The following is a 22651-nucleotide window of genomic DNA, read 5'->3' as shown; positions in this document are numbered from 1 at the left end:
AATAAAAAATTTTTCTTGTAAATTATTAAATTTTCATTGAAAATAAGTTTGCAATTTTCCAAAAATTGTAATAGAGTAATAATTTTTCTTTCTTTGATATTAAAAATATTTTTTTAGTTTATTTTATTAAATTCTTACATTCATATAATAAATTGTAGTAAATATAATTTTATTTGTTATTAAAATTAATATTTTTTTCTTACAAAAATTACTATTTTATTTTTGTTCTTAATTCTCTAAAATTATGTCCTTATAATCCTTGAATTATAAACAAACAAACAAAAAAAACACAATTAACAATTATTAGATTTTATTATATATTTGATTACAGTGAATAAATTGATTTTTTTTTTAAATTAGATCACGAGACTTGATTAAATAATCAAATACAAATTTTTCAAACACAACAAATGATAATTTAATCATGTCTGATGTTCTACACTTAATAACAAGGCATTTTATTTATTATACAAATGTAAATTGGCACGGTAGACACCCTCAATATTTACAATTATATGCATTATATAATCTATATATATATATATATATCAATTAAAATGATAATTGAATTTTAATTAAAATTCAATTAATTGATGCGTATGAAAATAGCATAAATGTTATGTTTTACAATTCTAAAACAAGATAAATAATTATCTGTATTACACTAATAATAATTCTATTATTGAAATAATATATATTTTTTTTTTTATTGATCTAAATTTGAGTTTTATTTGAGGCAAATTAATTTTCAATTATTGCTTCAAACGCTTCTAAAGATATTTTTTCTACGAATAATAATATGTCTTTCGATTTTTTTTTCTAACTACATACAAATTTTCTAAAAAAAAAAAAAAAAAAAAAATTAGTGCTCAATTGTCGCACTCAAATTTCTTAAAACATTCCACTTAGGCAAAGTATACAATTTCCCTTTTTTTTTTTTTAGCAGTAAAAACATTGTCCGCCAAAATGCCTTTATCACAATATTTACAATATTTATAAGAAATGAAACTAGAACATGTCAAAATGACAGTTTTTTGTTTTTACATCAAACTTTCTATACTAAAGAACAATATTATCGTAAATTGATTAATTGTTCTTAATTTATAATAATCACCTATAGAGAAACAACACATACTCTCGATCATTAATTCATAAACACGAGATTTTGATAAAATTTCTTAAATATAAACATAATATTATTTTTACTTTCATACTATATAACTATAGTGTAAAAAAAAGAATTTATAAAAAATTGTTTCCTTCTTTTTTTTTTTATAGGCACCAACAATGATTATGGATAAAAAAATTTGTTTTTAAGCAATTTATCTTATATTTAAATTTACTTGAATATAAATGAATTAAAATTCAGCTCCATACGTCACTTGAATAACGTTTTTGCGTATCCATTTTCTTTATATAATCTTGTGCTTCCATTTCTGTCATTTTTCCCTTTTGCATTACTACTTTCAATAGAATATTGTGTACATCGCGAGCCATATTTCGTGCATCACTGAAAAAAAAAAATTGTTTTAATTTATTAGATATATATACATTAGAAAAAATGGAAATATAGGGAAAATAAATACGACATAGAATGTAAAATAATTAATATCGTCTTAATTCAATCTTTCTACTGTAGAAAATAAATTATTTTTTAAATAACTAAATTCAAAGTAAATTAAATTTCGGAAAATTTCAATACTCAGCTATTTGACGATTTTAAATGATACTGATTGTATTCAGTAAATTAAAAAAAAAATTCAAGACTTTTTTTTAAGGTTTTCAAGGTTTAAAATAATTTTCTTTTCAAGGTTAATGAGGGTAACTTTTAATTATTTTAAATCTGAATTTTTTTGTGACACCAAAAAACCATGATTTTTTCATTCAAATTCTTTTAATTAAATATCTTCAAGAATTCAATGTATTATCAAAATTGCAAATAAAATTTTTCGGAAAATTTATTTTTGAAACCTCTGAAATAAATTAACTATAAAAATTGAATTATTTTTAAAATTTATTATAGAAATTGAATGAATTTTGACGAAGAAAAATTTTTTTTACCACCACATTTAATTCTTTGGATTTGAATTTTTCCTCTTAATTTTGAATTTTAACCTTTTATTGTAAACTGAGATTTTTATAATTAATTTCATGGTTTATTTAATTTTCAAGGGTCGTTGAAAACCCTGTGATCAAAAAATAAATTCCAAGAAAAATAAAATTGCCAATTTAAAAAGAAACATCAAATAACAAACAAAATAAACTTACCCGCACACATAAATGTGACCGTTCTTTTCTCCAATTACATTCCATAATTCATCGTCATTCTTTTCTAATAAGTGTGTTACGTAAATTTTGTGTTCCTGCTCTCGACTAAATGCCGTGTGCAAAATAAGAGTACCATTCTTCACGTATTCCTCAAGTTCTTCTTTATATAAGAAATCTTCTGCACTTTTTCTACATCCAAAATACAAAATTGTCTCACCCACTTCTTTTCCTATATATATATACCAAGAAAAAAATTAATTTATCCAAATTAGTATGTACATTCAAATCAATATGTAGTTAAATTAAGAAATAATACAAAGCTGAAGTACGCAACGTTTATAATAAACGATTTTTAAAGAAATAATTTTTATAATTTTTTGCCTAAAAAATATTTTTTTGGCGAAAAATTATTTCTTTAAAAATCGTTTAACATAAACGTTGCGTACTTCAGCTTCATAAAATAATTGAATTACAATAAATTAAATAATTTTAATTTTCTAAATTAGAATTAAATAAAATTTTAAAGTAAAATTTGTTTTAAAAAAAAGGATGTTTTACACATTGAAAGGAAATATTAACCTTCTTTTCTGGCAAGATCACGTTCTTGGATAAATCCTCTAAATGGTGCAAGACCAGTTCCTGGACCGACCATTATAATTGGCGTTGAAGTGCGAAGAGGAAGACGAAATTGTGATTTCCTGACGAAAATTGGAACCAAACTCGGTGGCTCCGAGGGATGTTTCTCCTTTAACCATGAAGTTGTTACTCCCTTGTTAATTCTTCCAGTTGGTGTTTTATATTCCACAACAACTGCAGTTATATGAACAGTTGTTGAATGAAGCTGTCCAAAGAAATAATTATTTATTTTACACAGTTAAAATTAATTAATAACTGTTTATTTTACTATTAGGGACATATACTAAATAAAAAAAAAAATTTGTTAAATTTCTTTTCTCACCTTTGGAGACGACGATATTGAATAGTATCGACATTGAAGACGAGGAAGTAATTCACAAAGATGATCGAGAGCTGGTTTAAGACTTGGAATATCTTCGAGAATATGTACAATATTTCTATTCTCTTGTATAATCCATTGATTATAAAGAGCTTTACCCTCAGCACTTGTTGAGGCCATAAGTTTTAATTTTTCCTTATCCTCTGATTCAGTGCAATATTCAGCTAATTCTTTAAGAATATGTGTTCTTGGATGACCAGTGATATCTAAATAATGTGTGAGTGCCGTTCTATATGAACATGGACATGGGAATGGATGTTTTTTCGTTGATTCCTCATCGGTATTTGTTAATGTGACAATAGTATCTAAATCAACGCCACATTTCTCGCCAATTTTATTCACAAGCAATGAACAATTCACTGGATAAACAGCTAAATGATCACCAGTTTCATAGCGCATTTTTGAACCCTCAATATCAAATTCAATATGCATACATGAGCGTTCTGATTTTGGTCCATGAAGTTCTCTATTTACTTTTACTGCTGCCAAATATGGATTCTTTGCATCGAATGGACTACAAAAGAAAAAGAGAGAATATTTTATTCACTTTAAAATATGTCAATGAATTTAATTTATTAAAATTATTATTATTATTAATTAACTTGTATTTAACAAATTAATGACTGATTAAATGAGTATTGAATAATTAAATAATTAATAACCAAATTTTTAAAAAACAAAAAAGTTATTAATTAAATAAATAATTAATTTTTAATAATGTACTGAAATTCAAACAGGATTGCCACAAAAATTTCATTATAATTTTCCCTTAATTCCAGACAATATTTTGTGTTTTTTCCTGAAATTTTCGAATTTTGTTCCTTTCTATTCTATTCTATTTAAAAAAAAAAATTGTGAATTCTTAAAAAAATTCAATTACATATTTTCATAAGTTTAAATGAATTTATTTTTAAAAATTAAATTATTTTCAAAGTTTAAATCAAATTTTACGAAATTTCAATTACTTACAATTCTTTTAATTCAATATATTCGAAAATTCAATTATTTTCCAAAAAAATTTAAATTATTATTACATTTTAAAAAGAAATTAATTATTTATTTTATTTACAAAAAATTGCAATTTCAAATCTACTGAAATTCAATTAATTCTAAAATTCTTAATAGGAACTATTCGAAAATTAAAATATTTATAAATTTTTTTTAATTCTTTTGTTTTAGAGAACTTACGCTCTTTGATTTTTGAAGGAATGAAGTCTGGCAATTTCTCCATGATAAATACGATCAGCTGGTAAATCAACGTGTTCAGTAAGTTTATATTGACGAATGCTCACATCTTCGCTGATTCCTTCAATTCCAAAGAAGTCACAAACAACTGGCCAAAATTTATCCTTCCAAGTAATAAAATCGTCTTCAATGCTATCAAAATGATAACAAGATTAAAATTTTACGTACTTAAATAAAACTTGCTTCTTTTTTGAAAAAAAAATTTAGTACTTAAGTGATGATACGATTTTTCCAAATTTGTAAATAAATTGATTTTTATTTATCAGGATGTCTAACAACTGCTAGGAAAAAAATTCCCTGACTTTTCATTGATCTTAATTTACACTAAAAATTTTTTATTTTGACAAAATAAAATTTATTTTGACAAAATAAAATTTATTTTGATACAATTAAATCATTTACCTGTCTATTATCAACTAATTTCAAATGTGTTTGAACCAAATAAATAATGTTTCGTAAAAAATAAAATATTTAAGTGAAATAAATAAAATAAATAAATAAATAATAATAAATAGAAATTTTTTTAAATCGAATTTTAGTTAAATGTAAATTGAAAATTTTGCATAATATAAAATTCACTTTATACAATTTTTCTAAATAGAAATTCGATAATTTAATATTCGACGCCGTAAAAAATTTTTATAAGTTAAATGTGGGTATTAGCAATTAAATAATAAAAATTATTCGTATTAATGAATAATTTACTTTATTTGAAGTTGAACCGATAAAATAAAATTGTATCAAATAATTTTTATTTATATTTAAAAAACCAAATATTTCACTGCAAAAAAATTAATTAATTGTTATCCAAGTTTAAAAAATCATTTATTAGATTCAATAAATAGTAGTAAATAATTATTTACATAATTAATATAAGATATATCACATGCTTAATAATTGAGTGTGAAGGACAACTTTTTAATTTCCATTTGCTTTGGGAAAAAAGTAAAAAAATTTTTGAAACTAATTTTATAGTTTGTTACTTTAGTTTATTTAGTTATTTAATTTTTTATTATTATTTATTTAGTTACTTTAATTTATTCATAAGAAATTCCAGAAAATTAAAGAAATTCCCTGATTTTCCCTGACTGTTAGACACCCTGTTTATTATTATTATTATTATTATTATTGTTAGTATTTTAAATAGCCATTTTTATTTCTTAAATTAATAGCAAATTCCACTTTTATCGAATTAAAATTCATTATTTGAATTATTTTATTTTCTCTTTTATTTCATTCAGAAAAAATATTAAAAATTTGTCCCAATGTAATAAAATATTTGAAATAAAAAAATGGTAAATGCAGAAAAAATATTATTAATTTTTCTTTTTTTTGAAATTTAACAAAATATTTGAAACAATAAAAATGGTAACACTTACTTGGCATCGTCATCGCCAAGACCGAGTTCATAGACACGAGTTGCACCAAGTTGCTCCAATCTGTGATCGATATAAATTGCCACTTCATTGTAATGTTCATACGTTTTGTTTCCAAGTCCAAAAACCTACGCAAAAAAAAAAAAAAAAATTATTACAATTAAAAATTCATAATTATAAGTAACAATTAATTCAATAAGTATTTTATATTTTATTTATTTTTTTTTAAACCATTTCGAAATAAATTATACCTTTTAAAATAGAAATTTTTTTTGAAATTAAAATAAAGAAACAATTTTTATCGGAATATTCTACTATTCTAGTAATTATTTATATAACATTGTTATAAAACCATCAACGTTTTTATTTATTAAACATAAAAAAAACGTTAAAATAATTTTATATCAAAAATAAAATTTTTTATTATCAAATTAAATAATAAAATTACCTTTTTTTTAAAAAAAAAAAAAACAAATTATGATTTTCATAAAAAAAAACACTACCTTAAATTTTGGAGCCGAAATTAATTCGTTACCTTCCCAAAAGAAGGCGTTGACACGAAATCGACGAGTGAACAATTTGAAAAAATTGCTAATTAATTTAATTTGCATTTTATCACTACTTACACAATTTTACGCTATCTTCAAATATAAAAATAGATTAACTATTATACCAATGATGTCTAGAAAATGTTCTTTCGACCTTTAGTCTCAATGATAATTGTTTACTTAATGAGATGATCGTTAATGAAAAATTTCTATAAGAGACTTTTAGCAGACAAATAAAAGTGTTTCTTAATCGCAACATTTGATGTCAGTGTATTATGTAAAGTTGTAGTTTCGCACATTAGTAATTAAAATACTCAACATCATTAGCATACACGAAAAACTTAATTGTTTTCTATTTACATCTGATGAAAACAGAGAGAGATTTACACGTGCTAGGAGAAAAATTGAGGTTAGGTTAACACACATATGAATTTCCTTAATCAAACGATAGATGGCAAAAGTGAGTCAAATTTTAAATTTATTTAAAAAATTTTTTAAACTTTTCTAAATTTATTTAATTAATATCTAAATTATAAATAAATATTTCATAATTATTTTGAAAATATATTTTATGAATAAAACAATTTTGGCATTTAGAAATTAAAAATAAATTTATAATTTAAAAAATTCAAAATATTATTTAAAATTGATTCACAATTTTTAAGAATTTGCAATTAAATAAATTTAAAAATATTCACATGCATATCTGTAATAATTGCTTGTTAAAATATATTATTAATGCCTCTTTTTTAATAATTCTTATCTGAGTTCCAATTTGCTGTTTCTTTTTTTCCTTTTTTTTTTTGATTAAAAATAAAAATAAAACTCTAAAATGTAAACACATGATTGTAATAATGAAAAAAAATTTTCGAAACCTGTCAATATTATCAATTTATGTTTATAAATTCAGGTTTTTCACATGCTCGAGCTTTGAACTTTGCCTTTTATGAATATCGTCAAACATTAAATGTTAGAACAGAAAGTTGTGCAATTCAGAATTTCACTTTATAAATATAACAAAAAAAAAAAAAAAAAAAATTTCTCGCAAAAAAATTATTCAATAAAAAAGAAATAATTCCATTAGAATTAAAATTAAAAATTTAAGAACTTAGAAATTTCATAATCACTAGACAAAAATAATAAAATACCGGAAATTATTAAAATGTTTATTAATATTATTATTCCGAAATATTTTCTATTTATTAATTTTCTAATTTAAAAATTCTATTTATAAAATTTAAATATTTAAATATATTTCTAACAAATTTATAAAATTTTTCAAATAGTTCGCAAAAAAAGAAACTTTCAACTATATTGACAATAAAAAAAAATATGAATTAAACATTTTTCATCTCAATGATTATTTAATAGATGAAGTAATGTTTCATGAATAAAATTTAAATGAAAAATTAAAAATGTTTAAATTTGAAAGAAAAATTAGTATCAATTTTAATTGTTTCAAATTATTGAAATTTTACTAATATGGAAAAATAATGATTAATGAAGTAAAATGATAAATAATATACGTACAGCGTAATTTAATCCACTGAGATCGCCATCGCCATTTTTGAGCCAGTCAACAAATTCCATAGCATTGTCTGTTGGATCGCCTTCTCCATAAGTAGCCATACAAAATACTGCCATACTGTTTGGTATTGACTTTAAGTTGACTAATTCTTGCTGAAATAATAATTAACATTTTTTAAATTATTTAAATCACGTACTTCTCTATATACGCGTAATCAAAATTATAAAATATTCATTTTAAAAGATAGTAAAAAAATAAAAAATTTTTTTTATTTTCTGCTTTATAAAATCATAATAGTAAATTATGGTATTTTTTTTATTATTTCAAACAAAGTTTGGAGAAAACAAATTCTTTCACTTTTTCCTTGATTACTTTTTTAATTCATATCATTGGTTATTATTGATTAAATATTGAAATTAATTTGTTATAAATTAACTATTTTTTATTTATTTTACTTATTACTTTACCTTGAAAATATATTGCGTCTTAAAACAAAGAACAAAAAAAAAAAAGAAAATGTAAATCGTACAAATTGAATTTTTACTTATGTCTGACAAAAAAAAAGCTTTCGTTCATTTTAAAGTATTTAGAAAAAATTAATTTTAACATTCTTAAAGTTAATTAGAAAATTATAGAAAAAATAATAATTGATTAATTTTTAAATTCGTGATAAAATTTTTATGTCTTAGTTTTGGACAGAATAAAGAATCAATAAAATATAAATTTTACCATTTAAAAATTTAGAGCTAAATCAAAATTATATCGAATAAAAATTTCAATACGAAAAAAATTTTTATTTTTTTTATTCAATCAAAATTTTTTGTTAAATAAAAAATTAAATTAAATAGAAATATTATTGAATGGAAAATTCGAAATTTCGACTAAAAATTTAATAATTTATGAAAAATTTTAATTTATTTACAATTAGAAAAAATTAAAAAAAAAATTATCTTAAATTCACAAATTATAAACCATCAACCGGAGTAATTATGGAGCACGCAATTCCTTTTTTTGTGAAAAATTTTTTTTATAGTAAATTCTTTCAATTTAACTCTTGTTTTAATAAATAATTTAATATTTTGCCCTACAAAGTAAATTTAATGTTTTTATTTTTTTATTATTACTGGCAACGAGAAAAAAATTGTCAAACTTTAAAAAAGTGAAAAGGTCATTTTTCAAAAAAAAAAGAAAAAATGCAAAAAACTTTCTTTTTATGTTATAATATAATTTTTAAAAAAATTGTTTTCAACAATTTAGATTTTTGGTGAAGAAAAAATTGAAAAAAACTGCGTTTTTTGTTCCATAATTACTTCGGTTGACGATAATAATTACTATTAAAAATTCCTAAATTTATGAAACAAATTTGAGAAAAAAAAAAATTAAAAACCAAAACAAAAATAATTTTTAAAATATAATAGGGTAAATGCACTAATTGCGGCGAGATTCGAGTCAAAACACCTTTGAAATAGAAAATTCGACATTTCTATTGTATAAACTCAATTTAAGACTTATTAAACTTAAAGCTTATGTTATTAAGATATTAAAAAAAAATTTTAACTCTATAAAAATCGATTATTTAAACAAATATGAGAAATTAAAACTAATACCGTAATTTTCTATTGCGGCGAGTTTGTATCAGTTTCGGTGTATCAATTTCGGTGACCAAAATTACGTGTATTTTGAAGATACTTTGCCCGCCGAAATTGAAGCCAATGGAAATCTTAAAAATGTTTCAATTGCGGCGCGGAAAAAAATTTGATCTCAAATAATTAAATTAATAATTGTTTAAATGTGCATCTTTATAAGTATTTGTATCAAAAAAAGATTGAAATAATTTTTTTTAATCATTTGGCAACAGTTATATTAAATATAATAGTAATAATAGTTATTTTTTATGAACGCGCCGTTATTGGTGCACTCGCCGTAATTACCCTATTTAAGAATAAAACAAAAACTTACCATATCACATTCCTCTGGATCAGCAACCATACCCTTCATTCGATATCGAATACCTTCTTTAGCTAATCGACCAGCAAATTCCTCGCCAGTACCAGTTTGACTACCATAAAATACTACCAAACTACGTCCAGAAGTTTGGAGTTTTTTGATAAATGAATTTTCCGAAGGCATCACTGCCGTATATGACGTAGGTCTGCAAAAAAAAAAAAATCAATATTAAAATTTTCATAAAACAAAACCTAATTTTTTTTTAAATCATCAAATTCATACAAATAATTCCTTATATAATTTCTTTTATTATAAATTTTTATATATAAATTAAAAATTATCGAAAAATTCATTTTGAAAATTGTAAATCATAGTTTTTTTTTATTTTATTAAATTTAAAAAAAAATTTAAATCAACTTACTGTATTGAATACGATTTCGTGGATGGTGTATATTCATCTTGTTTGTTTCTTCTCATGAGCCACCATAGTCCAACTAAAATGAGAATAACGAGAAGGGCAATATCGTAGGTACTAAAAAATGGTTCACTGACAATTGTTGCATCATCGTTCTCTTCCAAAATTGGTGGCCCTGCCATTCTGATAGCTTTTGGTTGTGACGCGTCAACAGCCTGCAACATTATAAATGAAAGAGAATTTATTTCCTCATTAACAAATTACATTATACAATTTTCCTTTTTCCTCGTTAGATTTTTATGATATTTAACATGTGTACACAAAAAAGAGAGAGAAAAAAAACCTAGAATGCTTCCTTACAAAAGAAAATACTGCTGCATATTTTCATTTTTTTTAAATTGTTATTTTTCCGAAATTTAAATATTTTTTTCATACAAATTTAATGCTATTAAATAGATTTTTTTTATTATTAAGCTTGTTCGGCCAATAAAATAAATATGTAAAAAAAAAATGTTAAAATGAAAAATATATTTAAAAAAATTAATTGTTATCAGATGAGATTTCTTATTACTCAATAATAGTTGCAGTGTGAAATTTCCATTCGATTAAATTATTAATAAAATTACTGTCACAGATGCACAATTGATATTAAGAGGTAATTTTCAATATCTCTATCATAAATTGATAATATGGCTTTTTTTTTTTTATTGACAATTTATCTAACAAATATGACTTAATAGTCTTTTATTTTCATTTACCGTCTTTGCGCGTGTTCTTTTTTTTCCCTGATTAATTACATAGAGTACATTTATTCACATTAACCATAATTAATTTCTCTTCTAATTTATCAATTTGCATTTAATTAACATTACGCAGGATCATGACTCTATTTTTCTCTTATTTTGAAATTAATATTCCTTTAAATATTCTCAAAAAAATTTATTTTAAACGACACAAACAAAGATTTACTCGAATTATTGAACTTTTTATTTTTTATTTCATTTTCTAATTAACATTTTTTATTTCATCAGATTAATTATTTCAAAAAAAAAAAAAAATTCATTTTATAAATAGGTTGCAATTACATTAAAAACAAGTGCATTGTAAAAATTTTATTATTCTTGAAAAATAACTTTTTTATTATAGACGAGAACCAAATTGTATTTTTCAAAAGAATAAATTATACTTTTTTTTATTTATTTTGGCTTTTTTTGATATTTTTTATAAAAATCAAATTTTGTATAAAAATAAATAATTTGGCACTGATTTTTTTGTTTAGACATAAATAAAATTTGTCTTACAAAAAAAAAAAAAATGAATTTTAAGAATTTTTTATTTTTGTGCTACGATTTTCATAAATAGTTACATTCATATTTTACTGGGTCAAGATCTCGTCCTTGATCTTGATGGACATTATTATTATTATTATTATTATATTGAAAGTCGCAGACTCTTTTCAAGGATAAAATTTAATTTCTCCAAGGTTTCTTCTCAATGAAAAGGAAATAATAAATTAAATGAACGATAAACGAATAAAGAAACAGAAAAATTTATTATTATTATTATTATTATTATAATATAAATTATTATATTATATTAACGAAATTTATTAAAAAAAAAAAAATAAAAAAAATCAAGACGCGTGGAAAAATAAGAAATGAAACGTATAAAATTGATGTTAGGCATAAACAAGACTAATCTGTGATCATTGTGAAAAATCACCTTAACTATTGCATCATCTAAATGACTTCTGCCTATTATCATTATGCAATATAATGAATAAAATGCTTGACACGTGGATCTCACCAACATGCATCTAATGGATCTTGTTATAAATATATATATATATATATATATATATATATATACATTACTGACATTATAAATGAAAACCTGTGAATCACACGAACGATGACAGGGCAAAAGAATAAATTACTCCAAATCGGTATATTCAGTCACGTACACCCGTATTGTTACACTTTTTTTTTTTTAATTTCATTAACATTTACTTTAAATTAAAAAAAAAACTCATATAATTATTACAATATTATTTAAAAAAATAAATATGAAAAAAAAATCCAAAATGTGTTCAAAATTATATCTCACTGATTCAAATATTATATTTTAAGGACGTTCACAGAAATACAAATCTTCAGAAAAAAAAATATTTAATTGATGTTTAAAAAATAAAATAAAAATTATCAAATATAATATTTACTAGAAGAAAAAATATAAATTTTCATTAAAAAAATTTTAAAACAAAAATTATTTTTACATTTTGCATAACAAAATAATCTTTTTCATATCGCTTTCTTAAAATTGAAAAAAAAATTTCTGAGAAAATAGAAAATTAGAAAAAATAGAAAAAAATAGAAAAAAAAAATAGAAAATAGAAAAAATTTTAATTATTAAAAAAAAAAAAATTTTTTTTAAGAAAGACTCGGATTTTAAAAAATTTTAAGGAATCAATATGAAGAAAATTATTTATCATACATACATATGCAAAATATATAAATAATTTTTTTTTTCTTGAAAATTGGTATATCTTTTATAATCGTGTAAAATTTAAATAAATATTTTTCTATATGACCCTAAAGTCACAAATCTCCACAAAAATAATAAATAATAATATTTTAATTTTTAAAAAGTCAATTAAATTTTTTTTCCTGAAGGTCTGGGTACAAAAAAAAATTCCTAGTCTTACAAAATCATATTATCAAAAATTACATCAAGAATAATAATAATCAGAGGAAAATATATAAAAAATATTAAATTAAAAAAAAAATCCCGAAAAAGTTATATTTTTTAGTTTTCAAAATTTCGAAATATAATTTTACAATTTTTCTTTTTCCAAAGCGCGTCATTTTAATCATTTTCGTAAATATGTAATAAATTTCTACTTTTGTTGCAAATGACTCCAGGTCATCGTGTCTCTTCAAGAAGCCTTTGCATTATTCAAAATGACATTTTAAAAATTGCAAAAAAGTTTTTAAGTCTCCTTTATATATATATATATATATATATATTTTTTTTTTAATAACAATTATTATTTTTATAATTCTGCAATAATGCAAAATAAAAAAAAATCCCTTCGTCTTTTAACTAAAAAATCAGTATTATTTTAGTAATTACTACCACGTGTCAAAAAAGTTTTATTCATTTTTTTTTTTTTCATATTTGATGATAGATTTAAATACATTAATCTTTGTTCGTCATTGACGCGCATCCATTCGCTGACATACGTAATCCTGCAAATTTTCCTCTTTCGAATTTTATATTTTTTATTTTATTTCCAACATATAATTTTTTGTTTATAGGTTTCCTCTAAAAATATAGACACACGATATAAAAACACGTTTATAAAAAATTTTTATTTTATTTATAAAATAAAAAATTGATTTTTAATTTTATAATATTTAATTTTATTTTATAATATAAATTATTTTATTAATAATTTATAAATAGTTATACACTTATTTTTTTAAATTTCAATTGAATTTTCAATTAAATAATAAATTGCTTTCTTTTTATATATAAACATTTGGAAATTTTTTTTAATTAGGAAAATTATTTTTGTTATCTCGTTAAATTACACGATTAAAAAATAAATAATAGCTATAAATATAAAAATATAAATCTATTTTTGAAAATTTTGTTTAAATTGTAAAATATATTTCGTCTCAGTGTAGAATAAATTCAATTTTATTATACAAGTAAAGTAAAATTTATCTTATCTATTACTTTATGTATATATGCATAAGGCTCTATCAAAAAATACTTGTTATTTTTATGTTTATCAGCATTATTTTAACTTTAATCATAATTAAGAGAAAAATAAAAATATATATCCTATTTAAAAATATTACCTTTTTTTACCTGCAAAATTACGAGTTATTTAATTTATTTATTTTTAATCATTGTTATTATTATTAATTTTAATAATGATTATTTAATATCTTTGTAAAAAATATTTTATTAATATTAAATATTTAATAAAAATATATATTTTTCATTCTTTTCTATACATGAATAAATTAAAAAAACAAAAATATTATTAATAAATACAAAAGTAATGATAATAATAATAATAATAATAATAATAGTAAATATATATTTAATTTATTTTATTTATATATTATATTATATATATATTATTAAAATATATTTTTTTACAGAATCATATTTTTTTTGTTCACTACGTGTGAGAAATGATTGTTATTAAACGACTTTCGATTTAAAGAACGAGGAAGGAAGTCAAATTCACAGAGAGAATGATGAAGTAATAAATAAATGGATTTCGCACTTTCACCATTAATTTAAAATGCACGACAGTATGAAATGAAATTGACAAAAATGAAACTCACCGGTAAATCCATAATTTTTTTTTTTAATTCACTTTAACAAACGGCAATCAACACAAAAAATTTTCAATGATAATTATACTTAATATTAAATTGTTTAATTTATTTTTTATTTTTTTAATATCATTAAATTAGTTTTTTAATTTTATTAAAATTAAGTAAATACTTTTTTTTGTTTTTTAATTTAATTTTTAATTATTTTTTGTTTTTAATTTTTATTTTAATTGTTTTAATAACAAATGCACTTAGTTTTATTTTTTATTACAAAAATATAATTAGTTGCATATTGAAAAAAAAAAAAAAAAAAAAAAATTCTTTTCGTTAATGAGAATTTAAAAAAGTCCGAATGGAATTTAAAAAAAAACACGCATCCAGCGCGACGTTTAGTGCATTACTGTCATGTGTACTGTTTTGAGAAGGAAAAATTCTCCCATTATATGTATATTAACATACAATTAATCAGTAACGCGGTACAAGTTATATTCTCTGAATATTTCGTTTGCCGCCACGAGTCTTTTGAGAGAAAAACGATTTGACGTTGAAAAGTGTAGAAATAAGCGCAAGTCATTGCGCATTTCCTAGCAATAATAATTGCTTTTGTGACGTTGGTTCGTGATTCGAGAAACGACGCGTTTCAACATTTCGTTTTTTGCATGTTAACAGTATATAGAAATTTTCTCAAGAATATTAACTATATGGAGAAAATCAAAAGAAAAAAAAAAAAAAAAACATGAAAAAAATTGGCAAAAATATATTTTTTAAAAATTACAATTTCAATTCTCAATTTATGTAAATTCAATATTTGCATTTAATTGAGGTTTATTATTATTTTTTTTTTTTGATTGGATAAATTTTTCATTTGAACCAAATTTCCCTCATTGGACAGAATTTTCAATTTACCTAATTAAATTTCCATTTACCTGAATATTAATTTTTAATAATTAAATTTTTATTTTAATGAATTTCCAAATAATTGACTTTTTATATCAATAGGTTCGAATTTTATTTTTGCAAAAAATTTTTTATTTTCCATCTAAATTTCCAATAAATATATTATTAATATGTTTTATTTTAGTAAATTTAAACTCAACTAAAACTATTGTTTAGAAACAAATTTCTATTTAATTGAATTTTAATTTTAGAAAATTTCTATACTTTCATTGATTTTTAATTTTTGTGAAAATTTCTATTTGATCGGAATTTTCCATTTAAAGATAAATAAATTTCGTAAAATATGGTGAATTTTTAAAGTTTCTGTTTTCAATGTTACATTTTTAAGAAGAGAGTATATATATATTTATTTTTGACATTTATTTTACTTTCGTGACGTTAAAAACTACGTCACAATCGGCGATCTTAATTATTTTAAATAATACGGCTGATGTACCAATTACGTCACACGCCTACACATTAAATTATTATTATTATTATTATCATCGCTAATAATTTATATTAATTTTTAGTAATTAAAAAAAAAAAATGTAAATAGAACGTTTTTCAAATTTTTTAATATTTTGTTTTTTAGCTAATTTCAGTATGTGTCATTTTGGTTTTTTAATTCTAAATTTTGTAAAGTAATAAAAAAAAAAAATTCCACAAATATGATAATTTCTTTTTTCTTACATCACAAAAAGATTTAAATAAATTTTTTATCGGATATTTTTCGATTATATTATAATATATTTGAGGGAAGTCCAAAAAGGTAATCTTCATTTTTCAGATAAATTCGTAATCAACAATTTTGACTTTTTAAAATTTTTTTCGTTTTTGTAAATTATTATTATTATTATTATTATTATTATTATTATTATTAAAACATAATATTAAATTAGATTTTCGTGTTTATAGAAAAATTAATTTTTTATAGAACAAGAGCAATATGATTATTATTTAATTATTAAAATTTAATTGAAAAAAAAAAATAATAATTGATACCATGTCTGATAAAACATCGAAAAAATCAGGTATAATAATACAATTTGAGTAAAGGAAAAAAAAACAATTCAATTAATAAAATATTATAATATTTATAATTAAAGATGTTGAAATTATTTTTTTTTCCCCCTATCAATAATTAATATAGGACAGAAAGCTGATGATAAAAATTCATCGAGTAAAGGAAATAAAAATGCAAAAAATTCCCCGCCTCCTTCAAAAAATAATGCAACTGATGAATCAAATTCAGAAAATCCTTGTGATGAGGAATCAATGGCTATGAAATTTTTTAATAATTTTCGTGAAAAATATTTTAAACCTAAAGAGGAACCGGAAGAATAAAAAAAAATTACTTAAATTAAAAGAAAAAACATTGAAAACTAATTGAAAATATCTATTTAAATTTGTAAGAAATAAATATTAATCACATTTTATTTTTATAATAATAAAATAATAATAATAAAAATAATAATAATAATAATAATATGTATTATAAATACCTATTATAAATAGTATTATATTTATTATTATTAATATATTACTATTATTAACATTAATATTGTTAGCAAATGAAAAAAAAAATCAAAAGTAGAAACATATTTTAAATTGGCTTATATCATTAAAATTGTAGTAATGGTCTATTTTGAACTTTGACCTTGTGTGAATTATTCATTGGGATTCAATAACCGTGGTTTAATATGCAAAAGTTTCTATTCCCAGTAACTTAAATTTTATTCACGAAAGTTGGAAATGTTTTTTTTTTTTTTAAAAAAAGCCATAGAATAATATTAATAATAAAAATTTTCAAATAACTTTATTTTAAGTAAAAATTAACTAAAAATATAAACTTTTATTTTATAAAAAAAAAAAAAAACGATAAAATTTAATAATCTAAACTAAAATATAAAAAAATCAAATGACCATTGCTAGGGAATTTTAGTCTTATTAGTTATTTTTTAATAAAAATTATTTTTTATACACAAAGAATTTAAATTTGAATTTTTAAAAAATATTTTACGTTCAATTTTTTGTTTCCTTTAAAAAAAAAAAAAAAGAATGTTCATTTTAATATTAGGAAATTCATGTAAGTTATTTTGTCTACAGTCTTATGACGACATTATTAATTTATCACAGTGACATAATCACTTTCAGGAATTTAATTAACAAACCAAAAAAAAAAAAGGAATCAATTTTGCTAATTATCTTCCTCGACAATAAAATTAATAATATATAATTACAAGGTAAATACATGACAACAATAAATATATATAATTTATAAACTACGTTAAAAAAAATTTTAAGAATTTAAATTATCAAAATAATATGCACTTTGTTTAAAAATTCTCACGAAATGAAAATATATATAAAAAATTTCTAACCTATAAATGTTAAAATTATAAATAAAATTTTTTGTTTATCTTTATACTGTAATTATATATATTATAAAGTGGAATATGATAAAGTCACGTGACTGTAAAATGTGTTTACTAGTTATTTTTGAAAGGAAAAATGTTTAATGAAAATGTAGATATTATTTATCAGTGCGCAACTACAATAAAATACCACTTGTTGGAGTTGGGAATTTTTTTTTTTTTTTTTTTTTTCTTTTAACTTACCGGTATAAAATGTGATCCTCGTTTTTGTCGGTCAATGGCAACAGGGTGCCTACGTGCCGAATTCACTGATGTTTTATTTTATTTTTTCTTTTCTCGTCGACTTTATATAGATATGCAAGTACCAGTGTCGTCACTGTAATATTATCTTTTAATTATTATGTTCATCAGAATTGCACCAAGATATAAATTTAAACAAAAATTTAGATAATTTTATAAATTAAAAATTTCTTTATTTAAGATAATAACTTTGATTTTTCACATAGAAATTTATTAAACGAGTATAAAAATATTTAGAATATTTGTATGTTTATATGTATATATATATAGTGTGTCTGGTATTCTTAAACACGTTGATTCAAAATATTATCATAATTAACAATATAAAGAGATTATTTTCTATTGAAACGTCACTGTGAAAAATTCGAATTTTTACTAAAATAAGAAAATATTTGAGTTTCTATGTGAAAAATTAATATAAAATAAATTGATCAACAGACTGACACTGAAAGTAAACTGAACTTGGGACCGAGAGCAATAAAAAAAAAAACTTGCCAGCCAGCCGCTGAAAACGTGTCTGACAGGCTTATGATGCATTCATACCTCTTGTCAATTGTGGGAGGTGGGGAGGAAATAAAAAAAAAACATAAAAAAAACATGTTCAAATCTGATAGGCTCTGTTTAAATATAGAACCAATGAAATTTAATAATTTTTTGAAATTTTGTCCCGTAGGTGTGAGAGCGCCTTTAATATTTTCATCAAGCAATAAAAATTTAGCGGGTACTTTCAAATATGTCTTACAAAATCGTGTAGTATAACAATTTTAAAGAAAGTTATTGTTTAATTTAAGGAAATAAATAAAATACCATTTAAATGTAATATATTTACATTTATTAACTTAATATATTTTTAGAGATAATATATTATTATTGCAAATAATTTGTTGCAAAAAAAACTTCGGAGATATCTTTATAAATTTATTTAATTTATTAATTAAAAGTAAATAAAATACAAACATAATTATTTTAATTTTTATTCTTATTATATTATTATTATTTTATAATAATTATTTATTCATTTTTGAAAACTGAGAAATATATTGGCAACACTGATTACAGTGTCATATATATGATCTGTGACCAAGTTCAGTTTGAACAAAAACAAAGCTTATGTGTTATTTGTCAATTTTCTAACACGAAATTTCTGAATATTTGCAATATTATCAATTAATTTGTTTAGTTTATTTATAAGTTTTTGAAAAATGACAACAGCAGCTCGTCCAACATTCGATCCAGCTAGAGGCGGACAAGGTCGTGGTGAAAAAGATTTAAGTGCACTCTCGAAACAATACAGTTCTCGTGATCTTCCTTCTCACACTAAATTAAAATACAGGTAAGTTTCTAAAATATAATTACAAATTGTGAAATTTTGTCTATTTTACTTTTATATTGAAACAAATTTTATATTACGTATATATATAAATTATAAATATGGGCAATATTTGTTAAAACATAACCTCTAAATTGTCGTCCCAAATTTTGTGTTTTATTATTTCCAGCTGTGTATAGATTTTTAAATTTAATTGAAGAATTTTCTTAATTTTATGACAAATTTTTGCGTTATTTTATTTATTTATTTAGAGAACATGGACAGAATTCGGCCTCTGAGCTTAGAAATAAAGATTTTCGCAAAGAATTGGAAGATCGAGAAAAGGAACGTGACAAGGATAAGACGTCGAATCGTCGTATGATTGAACCTGAAAGAAGTTCAGCGCCTTCAAATAAACGGCAAAAAGTGGATCAAGTTCCTGCAGCAAGTCTCGATGCTGATGATCCTTTAGATGAAAATGAATCTGATTCTGATAGTGACGATGACGATACTGCTGCTCTTATGGCAGAATTACAACGAATTCAAAGAGAACGGGCAGCTGAGCAAGAGAAAAAGGTATTTTTTCAGGGAAATTTCATTTTCTTTTTTTTTTTAAATTCAATTTCACTGTTTTTCTACTTTTAAAGAGCTTTAGTAGATAAAAAAATTCAAAATTTATATAATTTTCAATTTTATTTAATTTCTAAATTATAATACTTTAAATTATTAATAATTTATCACTAATTATGCAAAAATATGTTAAATTTTATAATTTATTACATGTAAAATACATTTTTAAAAAAATATTATTACAATTAAGTTAACATTTTTCAAAAAGTTTTCATCCAGGAATAAGAAATGAAGAATAAAAAGCTACGAAACAAACTAAAATAATTACTAATTAATAAAGAATAAATATAAATAATTTATATATATTATAAATTGTATTATATTTATTTTATATTTTTATTTATAATTTATTAATTAATTAATTCTAGTATAAATAATAAATAAATGTAAAAACAAAATTTTTGATTTCAGGAATTGGAGAAAAGACAAGAAGAAGAAAGAATACGAATGGAAAATATTCTTTCTGGAAATCCTCTTTTAAATTACTCATCGCAGGCAAGTCGTTCTGATTTAAAAGTAAGACGCCGATGGGACGACGATGTTGTATTCAAAAATTGTGCACGATCCGAGCCAAAAAAGAAGCACGAAGTTTTCATTAATGATTCCCTACGAAGTGAATTTCATCGAAAATTTATGGACAAGTACGTTAAATAATTAATTAGATTATTATTATTATTATTATTAATTTTTATTACAAAAAATAATCGACTTTTCTACAAAAAAGTGTCGTATTTAACGAAACAAAAAAATCACTTCTGTTATAGGAATTATATTCTTAGATATATTATTATAATTATCGTATAATAATTGGAAAATTAAAATATCTAAATTTAAAATAGAAATAAAATACAATTAAGTTATAATTGTATATTGTATAATAATAAGATCGTCGATAATAAATGAAATTGATTTTTTGTCTTTTCACAATTAAAGTTAAGTTTTCTTTTTTCTTTTCAGTTAAATTTGTTTCTTTATTGAAGATTTGAAATATCTATAAAATATTTCGAAAACATTTTTTAACTTTTGAATTGAGGAATTAAATATTTTTTCAATATAATAATATTTTAGATAATTAAAAAAAAAAATTAGATAATAAAATTGCGTTTTGCATATCAAATAATGTTAATGAAAGATATTTTAATTTTTTTTAGTTTTATTTACACTTATTTTAATATTTATTTATTTTACTGATTCAATAGTTACTTATTTTACTGATTAAATATTTATTTAATTTACTGATTCAGTTATTTTTCAGTTATTTTTAATTTTATTAATGAATTTTAATGAAAAATTTCATGAATACAGAAATTAAAATTTCGTAAAACAAATTCAATTTAAATTAAACCTTTGATTGAAAAAAAAATTTATTATTAGGTAGAAATTCGGTAAAATAATTCTGGTAAATGGAAATTTAAGTAAGTGAATCTTCGAATAATAAATTAAATTAAAAAACAATTTTGCTAAATTAACAATTTTTTTTTAAACGAAATTTTGAAGAAAAATAATTTAAATTTAATAAATAAAATACAAATTTTATTAAAGAGAAATTTTTATTCAATACAAATTCGATGAACTATAAACTCTATATTTTATAAAAATTCTGCTAAACCGAAATTAGGTAATTTGAAATTTGCCGTCACGAAAATTCTTCTAAATGACATGAACATTCATGAATTCTCAGTTAAATGGAATTTCGGTGATTGAAAAAAATCTATTATACAAAAAATTCATTCTAATTGAAAATTTGGTTAAATATGAAAATTTTTTTTAAATTAAATTTTGATTCAATAGAAATTTGATAGAAAATCGATTAAAAATTTAACTTGTCGAAAATTTGTTAAAAATAATTTTTATACAGTTAATTCATGTTCTGCAAATTTTCAACGTTCAAATGAACGAAAAATTTGTAAACTAATTTTTTTAATTTCAAATTTTGGACGCATTTGATTAAAAATAATTCGAATTTTTATTTTAAAGTATTTTTTTTTTTTTAAATAATTGTTTTTTTTTTTGACGAATTTTTATTGTTCGAATTAGCATTTGACAGAATTTTTTTTATACAAATTTTTGTCTTAACAAAATTTTTAGCTATCGAATGAGAATTCTGTTAAAAAATTCTTTTAAATAAAAATTTATGTAAAGAAAATGACTATAAAATAAAAATTCTGTGAAAAATTCGATAGCTAAAAATTTTTTAACATAAAAATTCGTATAAAAAGAAAATCTTTCGAATTTTAATTTGAAAATTTGGAAATTCGTGTAAAAAATAATTATTTTCTACACTAATTTAAAATTATCAAATTGAAACTGAAAATATCAAATTGATCAAAAAATTTTTTTTATCAATTTGTTATTTTTATTGTTATCAATTTAATAATTTTAAATTAGTATGTAATGAAAT

General features: G+C 21.0%; 2 protein-coding genes and 1 long non-coding RNA gene across 6 annotated transcripts; 2 read left to right on the top strand and 1 right to left on the bottom strand.

The window, feature by feature from the left end:
• Nucleotides 1–293: 293 nt before the first annotated feature.
• On the bottom strand, nucleotides 294–18829 carry LOC127277726 (NADPH--cytochrome P450 reductase). 4 transcript variants are annotated; one of them, XM_051299041.1, is made up of 11 exons: nucleotides 18756–18829; nucleotides 18255–18387; nucleotides 10349–10557; nucleotides 9940–10132; nucleotides 7983–8132; nucleotides 5908–6032; nucleotides 4472–4660; nucleotides 3227–3797; nucleotides 2848–3109; nucleotides 2269–2497; nucleotides 294–1510 (listed from the first exon to the last, which is right to left on the bottom strand). In XM_051299041.1, exons 3-11 carry the CDS (start codon nucleotides 10522–10524, stop codon nucleotides 1366–1368), a joined length of 2040 nt encoding a protein of 679 aa, XP_051154998.1. In that variant the 5' UTR covers nucleotides 10525–10557; nucleotides 18255–18387; nucleotides 18756–18829; the 3' UTR covers nucleotides 294–1365. The 4 variants fall into 4 exon arrangements, with proteins under 4 accessions (XP_051154998.1, XP_051154997.1, XP_051154996.1 ...); XM_051299040.1 differs by having other exon boundaries at nucleotides 18255–18822; XM_051299039.1 differs by lacking the exons at nucleotides 18255–18387; nucleotides 18756–18829 and adding an exon at nucleotides 14707–14853.
• LOC127277727 (uncharacterized) lies at nucleotides 16250–17899 on the top strand. The gene is made up of 4 exons (XR_007842399.1): nucleotides 16250–16405; nucleotides 16571–16667; nucleotides 16787–17044; nucleotides 17791–17899. It is a non-coding gene; the product is annotated as an uncharacterized LOC127277727 (long non-coding RNA).
• Nucleotides 18830–19382: 553 nt separating the features above from the next.
• LOC127277767 (spliceosome-associated protein CWC15 homolog) lies at nucleotides 19383–20937 on the top strand. Its single transcript, XM_051299129.1, has 3 exons — nucleotides 19383–19644; nucleotides 19893–20196; nucleotides 20662–20937. Exons 1-3 carry the CDS (start codon nucleotides 19514–19516, stop codon nucleotides 20902–20904), a joined length of 678 nt encoding a protein of 225 aa, XP_051155086.1. The 5' UTR covers nucleotides 19383–19513; the 3' UTR covers nucleotides 20905–20937.
• Nucleotides 20938–22651: the final 1714 nt, after the last annotated feature.

Source organism: Leptopilina boulardi, unplaced genomic scaffold, assembly GCF_019393585.1.
Source record: "Leptopilina boulardi isolate dan_hultmark-lab unplaced genomic scaffold, ZJU_Lbou_2.1 LbouV2_179, whole genome shotgun sequence".
Taxonomy (NCBI): Eukaryota; Metazoa; Arthropoda; class Insecta; order Hymenoptera; family Figitidae; genus Leptopilina; species Leptopilina boulardi.
The sequence above is the reverse complement of the archived record's forward strand: the minus strand, read 5'-3'. Positions and strand labels throughout refer to the sequence as shown.